Source organism: Siphateles boraxobius, unplaced genomic scaffold (assembly GCF_051911475.1).
Source record: "Siphateles boraxobius isolate OS27281-9 unplaced genomic scaffold, OSU_SipBor_1 2, whole genome shotgun sequence".
NCBI lineage: Eukaryota > Metazoa > Chordata > Actinopteri > Cypriniformes > Leuciscidae > Siphateles > Siphateles boraxobius.
Window position 1 is genome coordinate 16,447,311 of NW_027508810.1, and position 23,237 is coordinate 16,470,547.

At 35.8% G+C, this 23,237-nt stretch overlaps 3 protein-coding genes across 7 annotated transcripts; all 3 read left to right on the forward strand.

The window, feature by feature from the left end:
* Positions 1 to 470: 470 nt before the first annotated feature.
* yif1a (Yip1 interacting factor homolog A (S. cerevisiae)) lies at positions 471 to 4,638 on the forward strand. 3 transcript variants are annotated; one of them, XM_077236113.1, is made up of 9 exons: positions 471 to 549; positions 864 to 902; positions 1,295 to 1,536; positions 1,711 to 1,815; positions 2,119 to 2,197; positions 3,108 to 3,165; positions 3,369 to 3,524; positions 3,628 to 3,721; positions 3,799 to 4,638. In XM_077236113.1, exons 2-9 carry the CDS (start codon positions 872 to 874, stop codon positions 3,955 to 3,957), a joined length of 924 nt encoding a protein of 307 aa, XP_077092228.1. In that variant the 5' UTR covers positions 471 to 549; positions 864 to 871; the 3' UTR covers positions 3,958 to 4,638. The 3 variants fall into 3 exon arrangements, with proteins under 3 accessions (XP_077092228.1, XP_077092227.1, XP_077092226.1); XM_077236112.1 differs by having other exon boundaries at positions 472 to 549; positions 861 to 902; XM_077236111.1 differs by lacking the exon at positions 471 to 549 and adding an exon at positions 595 to 664.
* A 23-nt stretch (positions 4,639 to 4,661) lies between these two features.
* Positions 4,662 to 9,567, forward strand: LOC143744540 (uncharacterized). Of its 2 annotated transcripts, XM_077236110.1 has the most exons (5): positions 4,889 to 5,041; positions 5,570 to 6,176; positions 6,283 to 6,404; positions 6,559 to 6,614; positions 7,981 to 9,567. In XM_077236110.1, the coding sequence occupies exons 2-5, from the start codon at positions 5,616 to 5,618 to the stop codon at positions 8,271 to 8,273; spliced, it is 1,032 nt and encodes a 343-aa protein (XP_077092225.1). In that variant the 5' UTR covers positions 4,889 to 5,041; positions 5,570 to 5,615; the 3' UTR covers positions 8,274 to 9,567. The 2 variants fall into 2 exon arrangements, with proteins under 2 accessions (XP_077092224.1, XP_077092225.1); XM_077236109.1 differs by having other exon boundaries at positions 4,662 to 6,176.
* Positions 9,568 to 9,971: 404 nt separating this feature from the next.
* LOC143744551 (atlastin-3-like) lies at positions 9,972 to 22,966 on the forward strand. Of its 2 annotated transcripts, none has more exons than XM_077236127.1 (14): positions 9,972 to 10,261; positions 11,257 to 11,484; positions 11,688 to 11,822; positions 12,615 to 12,719; positions 12,815 to 12,865; positions 16,869 to 16,925; positions 17,462 to 17,554; positions 17,647 to 17,785; positions 18,661 to 18,788; positions 18,873 to 18,929; positions 19,027 to 19,098; positions 20,534 to 20,725; positions 20,815 to 21,054; positions 21,573 to 22,966. In XM_077236127.1, exons 2-14 carry the CDS (start codon positions 11,281 to 11,283, stop codon positions 21,639 to 21,641), a joined length of 1,542 nt encoding a protein of 513 aa, XP_077092242.1. In that variant the 5' UTR covers positions 9,972 to 10,261; positions 11,257 to 11,280; the 3' UTR covers positions 21,642 to 22,966. The 2 variants fall into 2 exon arrangements, with proteins under 2 accessions (XP_077092242.1, XP_077092243.1); XM_077236128.1 differs by having other exon boundaries at positions 10,080 to 10,256.
* The last annotated feature ends 271 nt before the right edge of the window (positions 22,967 to 23,237 follow it).

Consider the following 23,237-nt stretch of genomic DNA (forward strand, 5'->3'; position numbering starts at 1 on the left):
AGCTTATTATTTCTCACACACTCAGGTGTAAATTGCATACTATGATGTATGAATGCCTTTATTTCAATTATTTCCATTCTCATAGTAGTAATTTGCTTTTTATTACATTAAAGACATGAATTTAATAAATTACGCATCAATTCAACATAAGAGAAAGGCAGATTCTAAATTGTTAAATTGTTTGGCCTATAACAACAATTATTTAATAATATCTTTAAGATAATCTCTCTCTTTATGTCCAAATCAGTTAAATATCTGTTCAATATAGGCTATATATATTAGTATGTATATAAACTGTGTTAAAATCATAGACAGTAAAAAAAGGGGGGTTAAAATGTATTTTCCTTTCGGTTGCCTAGTAAGTTACAACGAAGCGCTACTACATTTTTTTTTTGATTGGCTTTGTTTACAGCCAATCAAAATGTAAGATCTTCAGTCGACGCAACAGTCCTTCTAACCAATGAAATTGTGATGTTTTTCATCTCTGCCACGCAGGCACAGTTTTCATCAGCCAATGAGAAGCGAAGCGAGGAGGGTGAAGGCGTATCTGTGAGTATAAGCTAACATGAGAACTTATTTAGAAAACACTATTTCAAACGTATATTATACATGGCTACCAATCGTTTGTATCCCCATGAAGATACATGTACTTTAAATCATTTTGGTATTACATGCAAGATTAATCCGTCATGTTTTGTTAGTTAACGTTATATTTCAAATTAGCAACATAGCAAGCTAGTATATTATTACCACTAGTCTGATGGTGACATCAGATGCAACATTTTAGTAGGGAGACTTCGATTGCTTGGGTTGCAGATTTTTACTGGTGAAGCTGATCAAATTATTTTTGGAATTCAAAGCAGGAGAGAAGATGGATTTTCAACAGCATGGACACCGGGCAAGTACGTATGAAAGAACGTGGCAAAAGATTGTTGTTCTTTGACATACGTGGACAACAACATACTGTACTTTAAAATCAGCAAACTCTGAAATGAATACATCACGTGCAGTTTGGCAGCACAGTACAATGCAGATTGTAGGGTAACTGATTAGTTATCTTAAACTAATTCGATTTCTTAGTTTGATGACGTGCTGGGTGAACTCTTTGCCACATCACATGTAATTAGTATGCATGCACTGCTTTTATACCACAGGTCATAGTAAAAAAATGTAATAGAAAGAATGATCCTATTATTTGAGAAGCATAAACAGCCATACAAAGGGGGTATTGCTTTATCAGTCATTTCTCATCATACTAAACTAAAAAAAAAAAAATCTGTTTTTCTCCATGCAGCAAAACCCAGAGCTAGAGCATCTCCACCCAGTGGGGGTCCACTTCTTTTTGATGACACCAGTTCTGGGCCGCCACCCATGAACAACCAGAACTACTACAGTTCAGGTTATAATATGGCTGAAGTGCCAGCGGGTGGTCAAGAGCCTGGAGTGGGCAGCCTCTTTGCAGATCCGATGGCCAATGCTGCCATGATGTATGGCTCATCACTTGCCAATCAAGGCAAAGATATTGTGAACAAAGAGGTGAGATGCCATGTTTAACTTAGGAGGTACACACTGTGATATGTTATGATAATGTGTGAAAACAACTGATCTAACTATAGATATCAGTCATGCATTGCATCTGGCTTCTGAAAAATGTTAATTTTAATTGTGTAATTGAAAAAAAATTTGTCGACCCTGTAATCTCTTCTGCAGATTAACCGATTTATGCCAGTGAACAAGTTGAAGAATTTATTTGCAGTTGATACCAAATATGTCATGAAGAAACTGATGATTCTCATTTTCCCATACACACATCAGGTAAAATGTTAGCTCCTAAATCAATGTTTTTTAACATTATTTTCTCATTTGAATCAGAATTACTACTTTGCTGGACTTTTTTTTTGTATCTAGATTTTTACAACTAAAAATGATTAAATGGAGCACAAAGTTTATTTGATCAGTTTTAATATTTTGTCCCTATATCATAAATTAATTTCAAACTGGTCTTGTCAGAAAATCTAATTTATTGCAAAATTATTTAAAAGGTTTGTCTTGCCTTTCTTTGAACAGGTTTAATATAATCTTTTGCTTTTTTTTCTATGTTTACTCCCATATCATCAGGACTGGGAAGTACGTTACCACAGAGACACTCCTCTCACACCACGCCATGATGTCAATGCTCCAGATCTCTACATACCCAGTAATTGATGTTTATTATTCATTTTGAGCAATCTGAAAAATCACTGTCACAATCTGTGCGTACAACATAAATTATTAAACATCTTGAAAATAATTTCTCTAAGGCCCAAAACAAACATTAAGCAAGTATTTGAATGCAAGCTCAAGCTCAATTTTGTGCATTACTGCACTGTGCACTCTAAAAATGTGTCGGAGCACAATTCATTGTATGCACTGCGTTCTCAGCATTACTACAAGTGCCAATGTGGTGGACATTTCCATAAACTGTCTCCTCCTACGGCTAGTATTCTCTCTCCAGTCAGCCAGGTCACTTCTTTCAGGTTATGGCAGAGTAGCAGTTGAAGAGAAACTTTGTGAGTAAGTTAGATTCTATAAACATGTTTATAACTAGCTTGCTACCCGAATTATTACACGTCCTGATGGCACAGACATTTGAAAGGAAATCTACTGCTCCCTTGAGTACTAGGCTTTGTTAAAGTCCTATTCCCCCAGTTTCACAGACAAGGCTTCAGCCTAGTCCCAGACTAAAATGCATGTTTGAGCTTTTTTAACTCAAAGCAAATTGTACTGTTATATCATTTTCAAAATGTCAGTGTCATTGTTTTGTCAGATGCACACCAGTAATGTTTTTTACTAAGGCACACTTATAAAGCTACTTCAATGCCATAATTGAACTAAGGCCTAATCCTGGCTTAATCTAAGCCCTGTTTGTGAAACCGGGCCTAAGTGTGCGCAACAGAACTATGCTTACATTGCATTTGCATCTGTTGTCACATATTTGCATATAGTATGCATCATAGTAAGATCAGAAACAGTGTATTGTGAATTTATTGATTTGTAGTGTTACAATTATTAGTTGAGTTATCTGCTCAGTGTAGATTTCCTCATACATTTTTTTTTTTTTCATTTAGCAATGGCTTTTATCACCTACATTTTGCTGGCAGGAATGGCTTTAGGAATCCAGAAACGGTGAGTAATGGTGATTATCATAGGAGAAGCATGCTGATGTGTCATTTTATAGACATCCTGTTGGATTTGTATAACAATAATTAGTCAACTAGCCTATTACATTCAGTTACTGACACTGATGTGACCCTATTAAATGGGATTCATAAATGTTTCATATGACATGTATATGATTTATAATATGTTTGTTTTCTCTACATCTTCAGGTTCAGTCCAGAAGTTCTGGGTTTGTGTGCAAGCACAGCTCTGGTGTGGATCATTATTGAAGTTCTAGTCATGTTGCTCAGTCTTTACTTGCTCACCGTTCACACAGACCTCTCAACGTTTGACCTTGTTGCCTACAGTGGATACAAATATGTGGGGTATGTTTCTGTTGGATATTATATTGTATTAGAGCCTAGTTTGTAATTGGGTTATGTGTTTTTTTATATAGAATTAAAAACTCTTTTTGTCTTTGTCTTTCAGGATGATTTTAACAGTGTTGTGTGGACTGCTCTTTGGCAGTGATGGCTACTTTGTTGCTCTTGCTTGGTCTTCTTGTGCCCTCATGTTTTTTATTGTGAGTTTTTTTAGGAATTTGTTTAAAAGTGGTGCTTACGCATTTAAGTTTTTCATTCTTTTATTATTTTTTTTCAGGTTCGTTCTCTAAAAATGAAGATCCTTTCTTCAATCTCAGCAGACTCCATAGGTGCAGGAGGGAGTGTCAAGCCCCGCTTTCGCTTGTACATAACTGTGGCATCTGCTGCCTTTCAGCCAATCATCATTTACTGGCTCACAGCTCATTTGGTCAGATGACCTACAGTATTTATACTATGAAGGAACTTATAAAATGGCAATGCTGGACTGGGATGGCTTCAAACTTTGGCATTGTTATATATATATAAAAAAAGACTTACCATGATTGTGTTTTTTTCACAGAGGATTTATGTGGTCTGATCTTCAATATTGGCTTCATCTGCAGATCAATTGTTGAAAATATAATTTAAAAGTTTTACAGGATTGTGTTTTTCTGCCATTTTCACATGGAGAAAATGGGAAAATTACCATTTGACTGCCCTTGTGACTTTGCCATGCTGCTTTAGTGTCACAAAATCCAAACTACTTTTTAAAGGGATAGTTCGCAAAAAGATTTTGTCACCCTCATGTTTTTCCAAGAAAAGAAATGCTATAGAAGTCAATGGGTGCCGTCAACCGTTTGGTTACAAACATTATTTAGAAGATCTTCTTTTGTGTTCAACAGAAGAGAGAAACTCATGCATGGTTGGAAAAACATTAGGGTGATTAAATGACAATTTCTTTGGTTGAACTATCCCTTTAAGAGGCATGCTAATCTATCTGCCCAGTGCTGTGATTCTTGTGTGATGTGTAATTGGTGAACACATGGTCAACTCAAGTGCCCTTCTTTTCTGGTTATCTGTGCATGAATAGCAGTGTTTTCCTCTTTATAGCAAAATAAAGTCCATAATTTAGGCCTTTCAGGTGTGTAGAACTGTTTTCATCTTGAAAATTAAAATACTTGACTTTTGCTGTGACAGATCATGCGCTGTACACTGTGGGGCAAAATCCTGCAACCGGGTTAGAATTACAAAAGAGATTTTTCTATCGCATATATCAGTACCAACGGCAAACATCAAACCAAACGCGTTTTATTTCATGCAGTTGATTGTCTCTTTAAGGAGGGGTCGCGCAGGAGGCGCGCCGGCTGCAAAGCGTCCTTCTGGTTTCCAAGGCAACGTGGGAAAGGACAGCGCAGACAGGACGGGATAGTGCGAGACATAACAGCTTTTACAGATATTGAAACACTTTTGTCAGAAACTTTCAACTTATTAGAGAAAAGAATAGGAGATCGAATGCTATAAATTCATACCCAGTTATTTAGGTAAGTTTTCGCCCTTCTTTCGCTCTTTTGTGTTGGCATAAAGCGTTCACGCGAGCATGAATGCCTGGGTAATTATTCTAAATGTAACTTAATATTCTTGCGCCATTTTCTCAGGTGTATAGACCATGTGGCTTTGCTCTCTATGTTAGTTAGGTGGTAGAAGGGTCGAACTATTTTTATTTTTGTGTCATAAAGCCTGTTCATATTTCGCATTAATTAGGCTGTGTTTATTTAGCACCAGTTGAATGGTATGTAATTTCTCGCTTGACTACCTTGCTCAATGATTTACTCGCTTGTGTAACTTACTCAGTACTGTAAAAGAAATTATACTTCTGTGGAAGGGCAATGACTTTTACACTGTCCTTCCTGAGTTTTTAATACCTTCAAGTTTGTTTACTTATTTATTTACCAATTCCTAAATCGTTGTGCTTGTTTTGAGAAAGAAAAAAATGTTAAAAGGACATGCTTGCACGTTTGTACATAATATGTACAGTGCATTATTATTAAGATGTATGTGTGTTTCTACAGTTCAACAGGTGAATGTGTGGACCTGTATCTTGCTGCTGGGAAACAGATGGAGAAAGACACACAAGCACTGCCACCCCATTCTCCTCTACATTCCCCCCCAAATCATTCTGAAGCTCTTTCTCTATCCCCCTCTCTTCCACAGCCTGCCGCTGTTCTTCCTACGTCCCTCCCTTCCTCCCCAACCACCCCAGCCTCCTATCTTCACTTTTCATCAACCCCTCAGGTATATGGAGGATCAAACTGCCCCAGTCCCTCCACAGTATCTGACCAGGATGACCTGACCTGCCTCAGCTGGTTGCATCAAAGAGGGAACCTGTTGCCCTTGCAGCCCCTGCCCAGAATCACGACACTGCCTCAGACTTTCGAGCCCATTCCTGCCCACCAGCTGCCTCCCTCCCTTGCCAAACCCCCGTACTCTTTTAGCAGTCTCATCTTCATGGCAATAGAAGACTCGCCTGAGAAGAGACTCCCTGTGAAAGGTATTTATGAGTGGATTGTCGACAACTTTCCCTACTATAGAGAGGCTCCGGGTGGATGGAGGAACTCTGTCCGACACAACCTGTCCTTGAGCAAGAGCTTCCAACGAATACATCGAGACAAGTGTCAGGTGCGTCAGACCCCTTTACTTCCAAAGCCCATTAATCAGAATGTTCTCATCTCTTGTATAGATTGCTTAATTTTTTTTAATCAAATATTCCCATATTGTTTTATAGTCTGTTGGAAAGGGCTCATTATGGCGTGTTTGTCCAGAATATCGGCCAGCTCTTCTGGAAGTTCTTAAAAAAACACATTATTGCCATCGTACCAACAGCAACTTGTTAAACAATCCTGTTTTGTGAGTTTGATTCACTTTCTTTTAATACACCACCTGTATGATGCATAATATTGAATTCTCTGATTTAGTATGTGTGATGTCAGATGAACAAATGACCCTTTCATTTTTAAGAGATGATACTGATACAAGCTTATCTGACCTCCATTCTGAACAGGTTGGAGGCGACTGATAATGGGCAGAACATTTTGAGTGAGACCATGGAAATTTCAGGTCAGTCACAAGTTCACAACACAACTTTTGAAAATCACTTATTCTTTTATCACAATTATTATAATTTAGCTTAGTTTAGTGTCCAGCCATGGCTAAAAATTGGGTTTAGGTCTTAGCTTGTCATACTAACAAACAATCAATTACAGCACAACAGACCAAAACACCTAGAATATCATCCATAGAAGTTCATTATAAAAAAAATGTTTAAATCTAGCAGCATAAAACAGACATGTAAAATAAACATTCTAAAAAGACTGTTTACATGTGCATATACACTACTGTTCAAAAGCTGTATAAATGTTATAAAAATAAAGTAAAAACCGTTGTATTGTGAAGTATTATTACAATTTAAAATAACTGTTTTCTATTTAAATACATTTTAAAATTTACTGTATTCCTGTGATGGCAAAACTGAATTTTCAGGATCATTACTCCAGTCTTCAGTGTCACATGATCCTTCAGAAATCATTCTAATATGCTGATTTGGTGCTCAAGAAACATTTCTTATTATTATCAATGTTGAAAACAGCTGTGCTGGCAATATACCTTTATACCTTTTTTTCAGGATTCTTTGATGAATAGAAAGTTCAACAGCATTCATTTGAAATAGAAATCTTTTGTAACAATATAAATGCCTTTACTGTCACTTTTGATCAAATCAAATGGTAGTGTAAGATATTTTGCTAGCTTCTCTCGCATGCACTTTTTCTTGTTTGCTAGCCTTCATCCACTTTTCCCAGACACTGTATGTTTGTGAGCCGTTGCCTTGGTAACAGCCAGACATTACCCTAGCAACTTATAGCCACTGACATAATGGCCGTCCTGTCTGTGTCAGGCTTTTTTACTACAGGGTCACTTAAGTAAAGATGTCTCGCATAACGGACAGTTTACTCTTCATTTGCACACATCTTTTACCATATACTACTAATTAAGTAATAATGCAAAAGTACATAAATTGGTATTTGTTAGTGTGGTTTTATTTTGTGTGAATGAAAGACATTTATTTAAACTGGGATAGTTTACCCCAAAATTCTGTTGAACTCAAAAGAAGATATTTTGAAGAATGTTTGTAACCCCATTGACCTCCATAGTATTTTTGGGCAATCAATGGCTACCGTCAACGGTCTGGTTACAAACATTCTTCAAAATTTCTTCTTTTGAGTTCAACAGAAGAAAGAAACTCATACAGAGTTGGAACAAATGACAAGTAATGACAACATTTTCATTTTTGGGTGATATATCCATTTTTAAAAAATGATGTAACTGAGTTTCATATAGAAGAGTCACATAGAGTGACTGTCACACAAAATTCAGTCCTGTTATGTATGGTACAGTTCTCTTAATTTCATCACTTCCTGTTCTTCAGATCTAGATTCTCTGTCTTCAAACCCGCCGTGCTCTTTGATACCAGATCATGAGGAACTGGTCCCCATGGAGTCTATGGAGCTTACAGAGGTTGTTGGCGAGGATTCGGAGAAAGATCCATTGGCAGACAGCGGTTACATTGAGTTACACTATTATCAGTATCAGCAATATCAGTACCTGGTTCTTCCAGGAGACGCAGAGCTGGACCTGGAGACGGTTGAGATACTGCAGCTTGATGCAGAGGCTCAGGAGGCTGCAGGGTCGCTGCTTGATCTCGCGGGAGGAAACCACTGAGATATTGCCTGTGTGCTATGTACAAGCATGGAGGGTTAATAGGGAGATGGGCCACTGTGAAACTCTAGGCTTGATGTACTATTGGCACTTTATAACTGCCTGAACTTTTACTTACTGTCATAAAAGGTGCAACATAAGCAATCCCAAATAATGTAGTGATTTGAAAAGTCATTTGTAGCGACTGACAACAGCACTGTGAGAGTATCCTTGGTATTAGTATATTGCAGGTAACTTTGGTTGAAAAAAGCATCTGGAAAATGATGAACTTTCATTAAGAACAAAATATTTATTGTTTATTGTCATGGTTGACAAGTTAAATGTAATGCACTTCCATGCCATTGTTCATTAAGTCCCTCCTATTAAAATTCATCTAAAGATTTGTTGTATTCTAGGTTCAAATAAGAGGGATAAAGTTCTGATGTACTTTTTTTTGTAAAGAAAATTAGGTTTTTACTGTATGAAATTGTTCAAAATGATGAACATATTCAAGTATTATTGAGACAAACTGCCAGCTGTTAGTTTGGGTAGATGGAAATATTAATATCTAACCCTTATTTCTTGTTGATTATTGTTATGCTACAGCATTCTGTAGTGATTCGTTTTCTGTGTAGTATGATGCATGTCACATTTTTCTTTATTCACGTGTTTAAATTTTTTTTTTTTTAGTTTAGGATGTTAAACAGGTTGACACTAAATTACACTCTGAACCCTGCACTCTGAACCCATCTTCTTCATGTGCAACACATTTAGCAATAAAGTACTGAAATATTATGATGAAATCTTTGCCTGATTTAACCCATGAAATTATGTTTAGTCTCAATTAGCAAACTCTTAGAATATTACAGATATAACTAGAATACTTTGGGGAGTGAAACATTGATGTTAATTTCTCGCATGGCTTAATTTATGAAAATTAACCTTTAGATAATGGTTGGTCTGCAGTGGTCTCATCTGTAAATCCGGTTAATTGAGAAAAAAAGACCAGTGTTCTGAAAGTCGTCCTACTTAAGATGACCTAGCGGTTTAAATGCATAATTTAAGCTACACCTTGAACAGCGTGAGCCAGTAAAAACTGTCCAGATGTGCTTCTGATGTAATAAATGTGCTGCAAAAGTGGGTAGCATTTTTCATATGTATGCAGTCTGGTTAATCATCCTGAGAGGGTGTCTTGGATTTTCAATACATCTTGTATGTGTTCCTTTTAAATGTAATAGTAATGTAATCCTAATGGATTGATGCACTGCCAAATGTACATTTGAAAAGCAGCAAAAGTAAATAAATATAAATGTATAAATATTTTTTGTTATAGTTTTGTGATATAGAATCAGTTTGAAAGAGCAGGTAAAAATGTCCCTTTAGAAATGTTTAATCATAAACGTGCTATACAGATTTAGGTTAAGCTCTGCATACCAGCTGTTGTGTAATGTAGCGAAAAAGATGTGTTCATGGGTGGTTCTTGGTCCTGGCAACACTATGAAGGCTGCTATACTAGTATGACTCATTATGAAAAAAACTAGAAGACACTCCCTAGATGTCTGGCAAAACTTTTTTGGAAAAAAATGGGTTGCTTGTACCATTTCCATGTTGGTATGAGTAAACGATTTTAAATGCATTGACATACAAGTAAAACAGGTCTGAATGTGCGTACAATGATTTAATCATAAAGGTAATATTCAATAATTTTTTTAATAAAACTGAGTTTTAAATATTGGTTAAGGCTCAATAATATTGATGTCCTCTGATTGGACCATGAAACCAAACCCCGCTCGTCAAGCGAGTTTTACTCTGGGTCCTCTTGGATGTTGTAGTTCTTGTGTGACCTGTTTACAGTTGGAGTATATACAAATATATTTCCGTAAAAACTACCTTTCCTGGCAGCACGCGCGGTGGGATGTTCTTTGACGGACAAAGTTGTGTTTATTAAAACTGGACGTTCATATTCTGGAACAGAACCTGCGGGAGGTCTTCAGTGAAAAGCGAAAGGCAAGGTACCGGAGTTAATTGGTTGTTTTTAAAGTCAGTAATATGTAGGCTAGTTCAAGACACTTTTAAGATGGCTGTTTCGTCCGTTTTTCAAATACGCTGTCGGTTTGATTGAGAAACTCCTCAATGTTTGGGCGAGGCGATAGTAACTAACGGTAGCTAGTTTAATATAAGCTAGTTTGATTTTATATACCAATAATATTCATGCATCCTTTAAGATCTTACCACGTAAACAACTTCTGGTTCATATATGGAAAATATTACATAAAGAATCTGGAATTCAGCCAGTCTGAACAAGAAGACGAGGTGTCTGCACTGTTTCAGATTTACTCATCAATATTAGTTTGATAGGACCCCAAACACATTTTGAAGCAACACTGGTTGTTTTTATCATATTTGACAGAAGTTGTTTAGTGGCAACTGCCACGTTTCTTATTACTACATGCAAATTAAGCAGTACTGCAATTGTCTGTACTTATAACATATTATTTTATTAGACAGTCAGGAATTTCGGACATTTTTCATGTTTCATGTTTTTATGTTCAACGCCTCTTTTGATCGGTTCCAGTTGTGCATTTTATTACTCAGGGTGTGTTGTTTTGCTTGTACACCTATTTGTGCATAAACTCTTCCACCATATGCATATGCAGTGTTGATTGTACTTGAGATTTGCCCACGAGTGAAAGCAGTCGGAATGATTGGAATAATAAGTCACATTCAAGCTGGGGAATCTGTCTATGGAGAAGCGCATGCTTGAACCTTTTAACTGGCTTGCCACATTGCAATTTCCCAACAAACCCTGCCTTGCTGGCCAACAGGGCCTGTACTGTCTCAATAATGCCTTCCAGAAATGGATTTAATACACACTCTTTGATATGTCCAAGAAGATATTAACAGCTAGCTTTAAAGGTCAAAACAAATAGTCATGCACTCAGATATGAACATGTGCCCTTATTTTATTGCTGGTATTACGCTAAAACACATTTATTGTCACCCACAGAAAGCCTGTGATATCGGACAGAGGATGCGGGGTGAACCGGGGCCAGTTCAAATTGTGACAGTCAACAAGGAGGATCACTCCTTTGACCTGGACACAGACGCTCTCGGTCGAATTCTGTTGGCATCTGAGGTTCGAGATAAGCATGTTGTGGTGGTGTCTGTCGCCGGAGCCTTCCGAAAAGGGAAAAGTTTCATTTTGGATTTCATGCTCCGATACATGTATAGGAAGGTCAGAAAGAAAACCTATGCATCCAATATTCAGATCATGTAATGCTGCACATAATTTAATATTAAGGCAAAAATCTGCCCACATAGGATGTTTTAGGATATAAGATTCCAAACACTTTGAAAGATCATTGGCTCCCTCTTGGTGTACTGCTCTTGAGGAGGTTCCTACAATATATTCACCTCTCCTTATTTTGTCCCCTGCAGCCTGGTCAGGACTGGCTTGGGCAGGAAAATGAGCCCCTGACAGGTTTCTCCTGGAGAGGAGGCTCCGAGCCAGAGACCACCGGCATCCTTCTGTGGAGTGAAGTTTTCATTGTGCGGAAGAAGGATGGAAGTGAGGTAACAAGCATCCATTAGCAGCCAACGCACCGCGGTCATGTGGTTTTATTAAGAACTAAATCCCAGTAACTATTTATTCACTAATAATTGCATACACTGTTCGTATTTATACATGCATTTGAACTTCTCACAAAAACGTTATGCTTAATTCAGAAGGAACACTGTAGTCAAGTCAATTTGCGAACTTGCAGGCAGTGTAAGAGAAATAATGCATTAAAATGTTGTGAGATCAGTGTTACTAACTGGTTCTTTATATGACAATGTGTTATATGCTAAGTAGGCTTGTTAGGAACTTTATGATTTTGTTGTAATAAATGGAACTTTTATAAATATTACCAAAAATAGTTTGATCAATTATTTGTTGCTTTCTTAGAGATACTGAAAATCATTAAGTGGAATTCCCTACAATTCCTGTCATTAGTGGTCTTACATGTTTGAGATATATGGGGTGAATAAAGAACTGAGATTGAATGAAAAACTAAATGACTAGCATTAGTCAGTTTCAATTCCCTAGACATTCATTATGACAGTTGGATTATGACTTTATTACTGTCTGAAATCTTAGCTAGTGGTTTTTGTTCAGCAATCTGCACTTGCACAAGACCTGAAATCAGATTCATAGTAAGTTTGTGATCATTTCCTGTCAAGATTTTATCGTCAGTGATTCTGGCTTAATGCGTAAAGTTAAAAAAAAAAAAACCTGTCAAAACACTTTGATCACTTCCGGTCATTTGCTCTCTTGAGTTTGGAGAACCTTAGTACTAAAATGGAGCATTTTGTTCTCTTCTGTAGATTGCAGTTCTTTTAATGGACACGCAAGGAGCTTTTGATTCTCAGTCCACAGTGAAAGATTGTGCCACTATCTTTGCCCTCAGCACCATGACTAGTTCTATCCAGGTTTCTACAATGCATCTTAACAATTTTGCCACAAATTATTTGCAAATAAGAAGACTGGAAATGTGCCATTATAATTACTTTTTTTCTTCTCCTAGATTTATAACCTGTCACAAAATATTCAGGAAGATGATCTTCAGCAACTTCAGGTTAGTCAAGTCACAACTAACCAACTGATTTGTTTTGAGACTGTCCTGCATTTTCGATTTGGAATACGTTGTCTTTATTACACCACAGAGCAATTATTGGGTTAAAAGCAGGGTTTCTGCGAGTCTTAAGTCATCCCGTACACAAATTAAGGCATTAAAAGGTCATAAATCAGAGCAGAAAGTCTTAAATTTATAAAGTCATGGCATTAAATGTTGCTTCCACTGCAAAAAATGAGTATCTTTCTAAGTGGCTCAATGACGTATAATGATTTTCAACAGGGCAATTTTAAAATACAAAAAAAAATAATACCTGTTGCAATTGTTCAAACATTAAGGATGTTGTTTACAAATAAATTCATATAAAAATTTTAATTTAAGTGATTTTAGTGTTTCTTCATCTAGATGAATTGGCCATAGCCTTAAAAAATGTAATGTGGTGTGACCGTGATTTATCTTTAAATTAATTAATTTCCTTAACATGCTTTTTTTTTACAAGTTTTTAGTAGTTAAAGTGTTTAGAAACAAAGTATTTGCATTTCTTTTAAGTTTTTGTAAATAATGATCCCTTTTTTTGTTCTATAATTTTAGAGTTGCCGCCTTAAATCTAGTTAACAGACTTATTTTTCCTGTAAATCACATAAAACTGATACATTTTTTAAATAAATATCATTCACTTAAGCATACTTTATCAGTGATTCATATTTCAACCACAGAAATAAGATATTTTATTTTAAATTTAATACAGAGATTGCTTTTATTGGTTGCCCCACATGATGAGTGGTCGCTCCAAATGACAACAAAGACCGTATATAGTTAAAAATCTATTTAAAGTGATCAATGAACAATGCATTTTATACAAAAAATAGATTTAAACCAAATGTTATACAAAATAAACAGAATTTAACTGAACACAAACATTTTATAAACATTTTTTTTAATAAAAATCACATCGCAAACATAGGTGCACCATTTCATGTAACTTGACTTAGAATTTCTTTCTAACAAATAATAATGTTATATATATATATATATATATATATATATATATATATATATATATATATATATATATATATATAAATACAAATATTGTATAGTTAACATTTGGGGTCAATCGTTGTTTTTTTAAAAGTAATTAATACTTTTATTAATCAAGGACAAATTAAATTGATAAAAAAGTGACAGTAAAGATATTTAGGCTAGAATTTTACAAAAGATTCTATTTAAAATAAATGCTGTTCTTTTGAACTTTCTATTCATCAAATAATCCTGACATATTAAATGTATCGCAGTTTCCACAATTTCCAGTAGTAACAAAAATAGTATAACTAAAAACTAAATTGAGCGTTAGATCTAGAGCATAGATCAGCATCGATAATAATCAAGTTTCTTGAGCAGCAAATCATTATATTAGAATGATTTCTGAAGGATCATGTGACACTGAAGACTGGAGTAATGAAGCTGAAAATTTAGCTTTGATCACAGGAATACATTACAGTTTACTATATATATATATTCACATAGAACCCAGCTATTTTAAATAGTAATAATATTTCACTCTTATCCTAGCAAGGTTCTCCACTCTTCCTGCAGGGTCAGAATTTTTACTTCACTTGGCATTGGCATCTGGTAAAATAGATTAAAATAGTTTTAAATAAATGAATAGGCAATAATAAATACATTATTAATAAATGCATAATTACTAAACTAAAATTACATGCTATAACTTTTTTGTTGCATTTTTCTCATATTGTACAAAGAGTAAACAAAAACCGTCTGAAATATAAAAAAAAATCCCAAATTGCATAAAAATCTATTCTAAATTAAAGTACTTTTTGTATATAAACCATCAATTGAATATAAAAGCCCAAAACCTGCAAATCTAGGACATATATCTATCATGAAAAACAGTCTGCAGTGGTCACACCACATGATATTTTGTCACACCACATGATTTTTTCAATTCAGTCAGAATTTACTGGCACAGAATTGGTCACCTAAACAAAACAAGCTAGCTTTCCACAAAAGGTCAATATAAAATTTAGAATATAAATCTATATTTGTAGAAATAACTTTAATATAATTTTTTTTAAGGTCATACCACATGACATCCAACTTTGGTAACTGCATACCAACCATTACAAAGGTTTATTTTTTTTCCTATTTGAGAGAATTACAAACCTGCTTGTGATCTTCCATGGGTAAATTGGTATATGATGTTAACTTCCTGTGTTTGAATAGTTTTCAACATAAAAGTCCCAAAATGGTAGTTCCTTGATGGTCGCACCACATGATATTTCATAAAATGGACATCATCGGACAAAGTTTGTTTGTATATTATGATGCCAATATAACTACAAATGCTTTGATTTTTTTTACAGAATTACAAAACACTTTGGAAATCATGCCAAAGAGTGCAGAAAATATTTTGTAATAAATTTAGAGTAATTTCAAAGACGTTTTCAAAACCGAAGTTAGGGCCGGACGGTCGCACCACATGATATTTTGACACTTAAAATATCAAAAAAGTTACAAATAACTATTTTTATTTAAAAGTTAAAATGAGTACATACATGGGAGAGGTACTACAAATATTCAGTATCTTTTTATGCATTTAAACCCATTTTTACCTGAACAAATGCAATCGGACAGAAAATGTAGGCGTCACGTCATTGACCCAAGTATTTTTGTCCTGTTTTCCAATACAATTACAAATATCTAAACACATCTTTAAATCAAGGTGCATCTACTTGAGATGCAATTTTTAAAACTCTTGAAAAAAATGAAGTAATTTATTTAGAATAGTAATCCTTTGTAACTAGTGCTGTCAATCGATTAAACATTAACGTTTGTAATGTATATTTATATTGTAACAGCTTCACATTTTTAATCTCCAAATTAATGTAGAAACAACATACAGTAGCATATATTTTAAATATTTGTTTAATGGCATCTTTTTATAAAAAAAGGTCCGTATCATCGATACCAATAATGCTACTGATGTCTCTATAAAAAAAAAAATATATATTTTTTATTTTAGCCATTAATTATAGCCATTCAGCATTACAGTATAATTTTAACATGTATTAGGCTTACAACAATCTTCACATAAACCCATTGTAATAAACGTCACATTTACTTGTGCTCTTCAATATATCAGGGCTCATTTTTGTCTATTGGCCCAGTCAGACCAGTTCCGATTTTTACTTGTCCTGTCAAAATGCACAAAACGTTATTGTTTTCATTGTTTTTTGACCCATGTAACCTTGTAAACAGTGCTTTAAGATTTTTAGGATGGTCTAGCAGGTAAGATATATACAGAAATTGAATAAAGTTATTAAACACTAGATTAATACTTATTAAAGCTACAAAAGTTATTTAGTCAAGAATAGTGTGTGGTTTTCTCTTTTTCTTGGGTTCTTTGATTATCCTTAATGACAGATATCAGCAGGTTTATGAGGCTGCTGTCACTTTAAGACATGACGTGGATCTGACACGCATCCCATTTTCTCACAGCAATTTACGTTCATTTAAGACTTCATTAAACTCATTTAACACTAACACTTTCGAGGATACACAACAAAAAATTTGGGTTTAATTTGGTGTGTTTTTGTCCATTCAAGCGCTGTCTGAAGCAGCTTTCTGTGCACACAAGTGTGTGTTTGTCACACAGACAGGAGATTCACAGACGCGCGCCAGTTCTGCACTGCGTTCTCTTTTGTGTCTTATCGCGCTTGAATGGTTTAAAAGCATTTGCATAAATAACAGCGTGATCCTATGTAATGCTAGCCAAAGGGTGATGGGAAAAAACGGATGCTGTGTTAATTGCGTTAAATATTTTTAATGCCTATAAACTGAAAAGCCCATCTGTTCTGATGCATCTCTGTTCTTAGCCTTATAGATCATAAAGTATATCACAGTCATTAGTTGTTGTACATTGTTTTTCTTTTTATGGTTTTTCTAACTTTTTTATTACACCTGTCATTTTTTTGTGTTTGTGCAGCTTTTTACAGAGTACGGCCGACTTGCAATGGACGAAATCTTTCTGAAGCCTTTTCAGGTATGAACACAGCTTGCTGATACTGACATTGTAGTAATCTCTGTTAGTTTAAATGTGTTTGTGTCTGTGTGTACCTGTAGTGATGCATGCCTTCTGTGCTCACATTTGTATTTCAAATTTGTGTTTTTTTTGCTTGGCACTCATTTAACTTTGTGAGCAGAATAACTTCAGGACCTAAAAAGATGTCTGGTGACACCGTGTTAAAATGATGGTATCAGATGGCAATATCATGGTATTCGAAATATTATATTGAATGATTATCATAATTATATCCCATTGTATTTATATCCATACCAAGATTCTTCAAAGAATACAGCGGTAGTACCATGGTACCTATCCAAAATGACTGCATTAATATGAAACCATGGACAACAATGTCTTGAGAGCTTAGGACAGATGAATTACTTGAAACTTGAAGCTGCTTATCAGAGTGCACCTAGACAGACATGTCTGTGCTTGAGTGTATTAAAGAACTTTAATGCTTTCGTTTTATTGTGTGTTTCCTTCATTTCGGCACAACTCTTTCTTGCCCACAGTCTCTAATGTTCCTGATCAGAGACTGGAGTTTCCCATATGAGTATAAATTTGGGTTTGAGGGAGGAAGCAATTTCTTGGACAAACGTCTTCAAGTATGTGACTAATGACTTAAGTACACTATTTGTTCAGTTGTGTGTTTGTCTTTAGTGATCGCTCTCTTGTGTATTTGTGTGGTGATGTTCAGGTGAAGCAGACTCAGCATGAGGAGCTTCAGACAGTGAGAGAGCACATTCACTCCTGTTTCACCTCCATTTCCTGTTTTCTCTTACCACACCCTGGCCTGAAGGTGGCAACAAGCCCTGCATTCAGGGGACAGCTGTGTGGTATTAGACGTCATTCATGTTTTACTACTCACACTAAACACTCTACCTAGAGATGGGCACAAGTAACAGAGCATTTGATACTGCCAGTAAAGATTCAATTTGGGAGCACAATAACTGATTTTTGTTTTTCAACTTCAAAACATTTTTACAATTTTGTGATTTGGTTACAGTACGTTTTTACAGTACTGTGTGTTCAGATTTGTTTGACAAATTATTAGAGATGCTTAAAAAAATACAGTGTGGTGGAATGCAACATACACCCACAAGTTAAAAGTTGGGTGACGGACCCCAAATTGTTTCATTTATCTGTTTGGGCAAAATGACCAAAGTGCCCATTCCTAATTCTGCTGTTACATATCCACACAAAAATGACATGCACAACCATTCAAAAGTTTGGGGTCGATAGGATATTTTGTAATGCTTCAACGTTTTATGCATTTATTTGATCAAAATACAGTCCGTAATATTGTTAAGTATTATTAATATTTAAAATAACTGTTTTCTATTGCAATATATTTTGAAATGTAATTTATTCTTGTGATGTTAAAGCTGAATTTCAGCATCGTTACTCCAGTCTTCAGGGTCACATGATCCTTCAGAAATCATTCTAATATGCTTTTGATTCCCTTTTGATCAGTTTAATCAATTCTTGCCTAATTAAAATATCAGGCAGAAAAAATCTTACTGACCCCAAACCGTAGTAAAGTAGTGTATATTTGTCAATACTCCATTTACTGATATTTGCTTATCTCATTGTGTGTTACTGTGTTTCATTTGCATTTTCAGAGCCTCATTTTATACTGAAATGTTTATTTTATTTGTTGTGTTTACATGTACTAACTCTCTTTAACAATCATTCCATCTTCGATTCTTAGATGTGGCTCCAGAGTTTAAGGAACAGTTGCGTGAACTCATTCCCAACCTGCTCAAGACTGACGAGCTGGCTGTGAAAGAGATCAATGGGAATAAAGTGACCTGCAGAGGCCTGCTGGAGTACTTCAAAGTGAGCACACAACTGGCTTATGAACATCTTGGTCTATATTTGGTTGAACAGAATTTTTCATGAGTTTTGTTTGTAATTTGTCAGGCATATATTAAGATATATCAGGGAGAAGACCTTCCACACCCTAAATCCATGCTAGAGGTAACATAATTTAGTTTTTTTTTAATGTTTGGTATTTATTTGGTATCGCTTTATCACAAGATTTCAGGGTTTTAATGTAATGTTTTGACTCATTCAGGCTACAGCAGAGGCCAATAACCTTGCGGCGGTTGCGTCAGCCAAAGACCAGTACTACAAGAATATGGAGAAGGTATGTTACCTGGAATGTGTTAGACTCTTGTTATGTGTACAATAATTATAGTTTGTCCCATGAAAATCACGAATCATTCATGTTCATTAACTTTCACCTTAGTATATGATCTTTGTTTTGGATTCAAGAAGATTTCCTACAAATTCTGAGAAATAATCAAATGTCTTAAAGGGGAACTTGGCAACTCTAGCAATTTCTTTGTTGATTTTCACTTTTGTTGTCGCATGTTTTCTCAACGAGCTCCCCCTACAGCTGTGGGGCGTATATTTCACAACACTGTCATAAAAAAACTGACTTGCGGCCCCTCCTCCCCCTTTCTACCGCTGCTCATGTGCATTTGTTATTATCGGAGCCGGCCAGCTTTATCGTGTGGAGCTATGTCTACCGAGGTGGGTAATACATCATACACATTGAGGGCGGCGTGTGTGTTTATGTCGAATTGCCGTAAAGTAGTTTGTGTTTCTCGCTCGTTCTCGCTTCTCACGAGACTTCCTGTTTCCAACTTACCGGGACGTTAGTCCTCATGTTTCAAGGTTGGTTTTCCACCTAGGAACGTTGGGGGGAGCGAGTAAAGTCACCATTCTCTCCAGAACAGGTTATTAAACCATCCAAATGATTTCTAAACGGTTTTATTAAGTTGAAATAGTTGCCAAGTTCCCCTTTAAATAATTAGCAAGAGACACATAAATTGTGTCACTGCTCGCTTGTCACTTTTACTGTGTTTTACTTGGTTAAGGCTCGGTGTCATTCTCATAAATATTGTAACATGGGGGAAGATACCCCTCTTAAGAACAATGTGGATTTACTTTTAAACTGTAACACTTTGGTATAAGTTTAGCATGCTCAGGATGATGATGCATCGGTCAGTGTTATTATAGGAAAGAAATAGAAACATTTGCCAATTTAGTTGTTATAGCACAAAATGTCAAATATCAAATACCTCTTCCTGGGGTAAGAAGCCAGATAAACTTTTAAAGAATGTATAAATGACTCTGAATATATAATACTAAATCAACTATTCTATTTATCTACCCCAAGGGTCTCGTTTTATCTTTTTACTATAACTTTTACTCCACAAATCTAAAACATGATTGTGTCCACAAATCTCTCATTAACAAATAGACACAAACAACTTAAATATTCAACATAATATAATGTCATAGATCAGTATTTTCCAGAGACCAAAAATTAGATCAATTAACCTCAAAACTGTTTTCGGCTGTCTAAATCTCACAAATTTTTATATTCAGATGAAATGACATATTTAAAAATTGCACAGCCATTCATCAAAAGGCATCTTACCCCATGTTACCCTACACATTCTGTGCTGCAAACTATTGACATTTGTATTGGCATGTGGTGTTCGAACATAATATCCATGTAAGCTTTTATATAATGTCCATTTTATTTTTTATAAATTCCCTCTCACTGTTAGGTATGTGGTGGAGATCTGCCTTATGTGGCTCCTGACTCACTCGAGGAAAAGCACCGCTTCTTCCTGCAGGCGGCCCTTCAGCTCTTCTCCAGCACTAAGAAGATGGGCGGGCGGGATTTCTGTCACCGATACCAGGAACAGTTGGAAACAGAGCTGATGGAGCAGTGGGAGTCTTTAAGAAAGCACAATGAGGTAACAGCATTGTGAAAAAGAATCAAAAGAATTAATGTGAGAAAAATAATTAGAGGATTTATTTATTTTTGTACTCTTGTTCCTTTCAGTCCAAGAATGTTTTCAGTGCTTTCCGGACACCTGCAGTGCTGTTTGTCCTGATCTGCCTCCTGTATGTGCTGTCAGGAATTTTGCACTTCATTGGCCTGGAAACTATTTCCTTTGCATGTGACTGTGTAGTTGGTCTAGCCATGATTGCTATGCTGACCTGGGCCTGTATCCGGTACTCTGGCCAGTACAGAGGAGTAGGCACAGCCATAGACCAAGCTGCTGGAGTAATACTAGAGCAGGTAAATATATTCCTTTAATAAATTTTCAAGCGCTGTGATTGGTCTGCTAGAACCCCTCTCTCGGGTTTCACATGCTCCCTCTGCATGTGTAATTGCGCGTCAGCGCGGACAACAACACAGAAGTATAAATGAAAACCAACGCGTAGTGTATAGCTTAGAGGCTCCGGCGTAGGTCCGACGTAGAAGTATTAATCAGCCTTGAGTCGTGTACGATAATTTTTGAGCTTCTGGTACGATACTTGGACATTTCCAGTCTAGCAACACTACTATAGGTTGAGCTGGTAAGAGATTGGCAGATCTAAGCAGACCGCTCTGTGTATAGTGCCTGGTAGGCTTAATATTCACACTTTTAGGGGAGATAAACCCATGAATGGCATACTAATAATAGTCAAAGAACAAATATCTTGGTTTGGAGAATGAATTTTAACATAAAAATCTTACGTTCTTCACCTTAAAAAATGTCCTTAATGGTTAGAAATTGTAAATTTAATGTTTTTTTCTCCATTTTTTTTTTCCAGGCCACAGATGTGTTAAACAAGACAAGAGGCCAGGGTCAGGTGGCTGCACAACCTAAGAAGACTAGATAGCTTCTCAATCAAACCGAAGATGCCAGAACAAGATGTAAACTGCACAGAAGCGACCAATGATATGATACCAAATATCGCAGATCTCCGAATATAGCACTTCAATCTGTCCTTATAATACAGGTTGACTGATTTTTTGCAAGATGTCTTAAACCAGATTTTTAAATATCAACACAAATATGAATATATACCAAATATCACAAACCAGCAGTTTTTCAGGGACATTTATGTATTTAGCACAAGGGCTGGCTAAACTCTCCACAGAGCTGCATTGATACGTTTACAGTTATTCATTCCTGTACAGCCAAATACATCCTCCATTGCAGGTCCGGGTTGTGTAACTTTTGGATTGCACTTGCATTGCACTCTGTAGACACGTTGTTGGTTTGTTCTCTTTAGCCATGAATATCTTTGCACATGAACTGCCATTATTTCATTAAGGCTTGATATGATGTTTAGTATTAAGTGTTAGTACACTATATTATGTGACCTTAGCAAGACCTTTGTTTTATGATCTCTGTACCAAATTGTGGCCTTTCTGTGCATTCCATCACTCCATCTTGTATACATCCATTTATGAATTCTATGATAAATCCTGTCAATAAGTTTGTTTCACTTTGTTTCATCGGGATAACAAACATATTTTATTCCATTCCAATTGTCTTGAGTGCTCGATTGGTCCTGTACACCCCTTTTTAACTGCTGGCATGTCATGTTGTTGGGTGTTCAAACCCATCCTGACACTTTAAGTTGGACTGAAAGTATTGATAGAAAAGCCAATATTAACTGTTAAAAAATGACTTGTGGAAAGCTCGGTCATTATGCACTATTCTGTAATCAGGTTCATATTAGCATATCATATTAGTAAACTCCTGATTTGATTGTTTTTTTTTTTTTTTTTTGGTTTGAGCACTGTTGCGTCTTACTACTTTAATTACGTTTTCATTTTTGTCATATGGCATTCCTCTTTCATGTATGATGTGGCAGTGAAACAGTATAGCTGGAGAATTCAGTTTCAGGCATGTGATAGTATGTGAAAGCATATCTGTTATTTTCCAGATTTTTACAGACAATGACAATATGTGTTTGCCCCCCAAGGCATGTCTGTAATGTGTCTTTGTGGCATTGTTCTTTGTTGCATTCCACCAGAGCCTCGAATGTGTCCTGTGATCTGAATGTGTGTCTGTGATCTCTTCACATTTTCAATCGAGTGGACCTGCCTAAACTGACCTACCAGGGATCATTCTCTGTCCCTGTTTATACTTTTTACTGTTACATACATTTTACATATATAAACCCCAAAAATAAAGATTTAAGCATGCAATGCACTCATGGGTATTGTTTGTATTCAGATGGAGGCAAAAATGTCAAGAATACTCCACTTTTGTACACTAGGTGTCAGCGTTCATTTGAACTGTGAGAACATTTCAGTGGGGACCGTAAGCATTCATTCAAGGAAACGTTTTGAACAGCCGTTAACTTGCAAGAGTCTACGAATGAGCAAAAGCGAGTAAATTGAACTATTAATTCATACGTCATTCGTTGATTGCAAATTTCAGATAATAAATAATATTCTGTGTTATTTGGTCAGCGAGATAT

What these genes read in the sequence shown, in the direction of transcription:
- yif1a (XM_077236111.1), top strand. Translation starts at nt 610, where the DNA reads ATGGCTACCAATCGTTTGTATCCCCATGAAGATACATGTACTTTAAAT. An exon ending in GCTTTAGGAATCCAGAAACG is followed by an intron (nt 3,166 to 3,368) that starts GTGAGTAATGGT and finishes CTACATCTTCAG; the next exon opens with GTTCAGTCCAGAAGTTCTGG. An exon ending in AGTGGATACAAATATGTGGG is followed by an intron (nt 3,525 to 3,627) that starts GTATGTTTCTGT and finishes TTTGTCTTTCAG; the next exon opens with GATGATTTTAACAGTGTTGT.
- LOC143744540 (XM_077236109.1), top strand. Translation starts at nt 5,550, where the DNA reads ATGTATGTGTGTTTCTACAGTTCAACAGGTGAATGTGTGGACCTGTAT. An exon ending in TACATCGAGACAAGTGTCAG is followed by an intron (nt 6,177 to 6,282) that starts GTGCGTCAGACC and finishes ATTGTTTTATAG; the next exon opens with TCTGTTGGAAAGGGCTCATT. An exon ending in TTGTTAAACAATCCTGTTTT is followed by an intron (nt 6,405 to 6,558) that starts GTGAGTTTGATT and finishes CATTCTGAACAG; the next exon opens with GTTGGAGGCGACTGATAATG.
- LOC143744551 (XM_077236127.1), top strand. Translation starts at nt 11,281, where the DNA reads ATGCGGGGTGAACCGGGGCCAGTTCAAATTGTGACAGTCAACAAGGAG. An exon ending in TCCGATACATGTATAGGAAG is followed by an intron (nt 11,485 to 11,687) that starts GTCAGAAAGAAA and finishes TGTCCCCTGCAG; the next exon opens with CCTGGTCAGGACTGGCTTGG. An exon ending in CTTTAAGAAAGCACAATGAG is followed by an intron (nt 20,726 to 20,814) that starts GTAACAGCATTG and finishes TGTTCCTTTCAG; the next exon opens with TCCAAGAATGTTTTCAGTGC.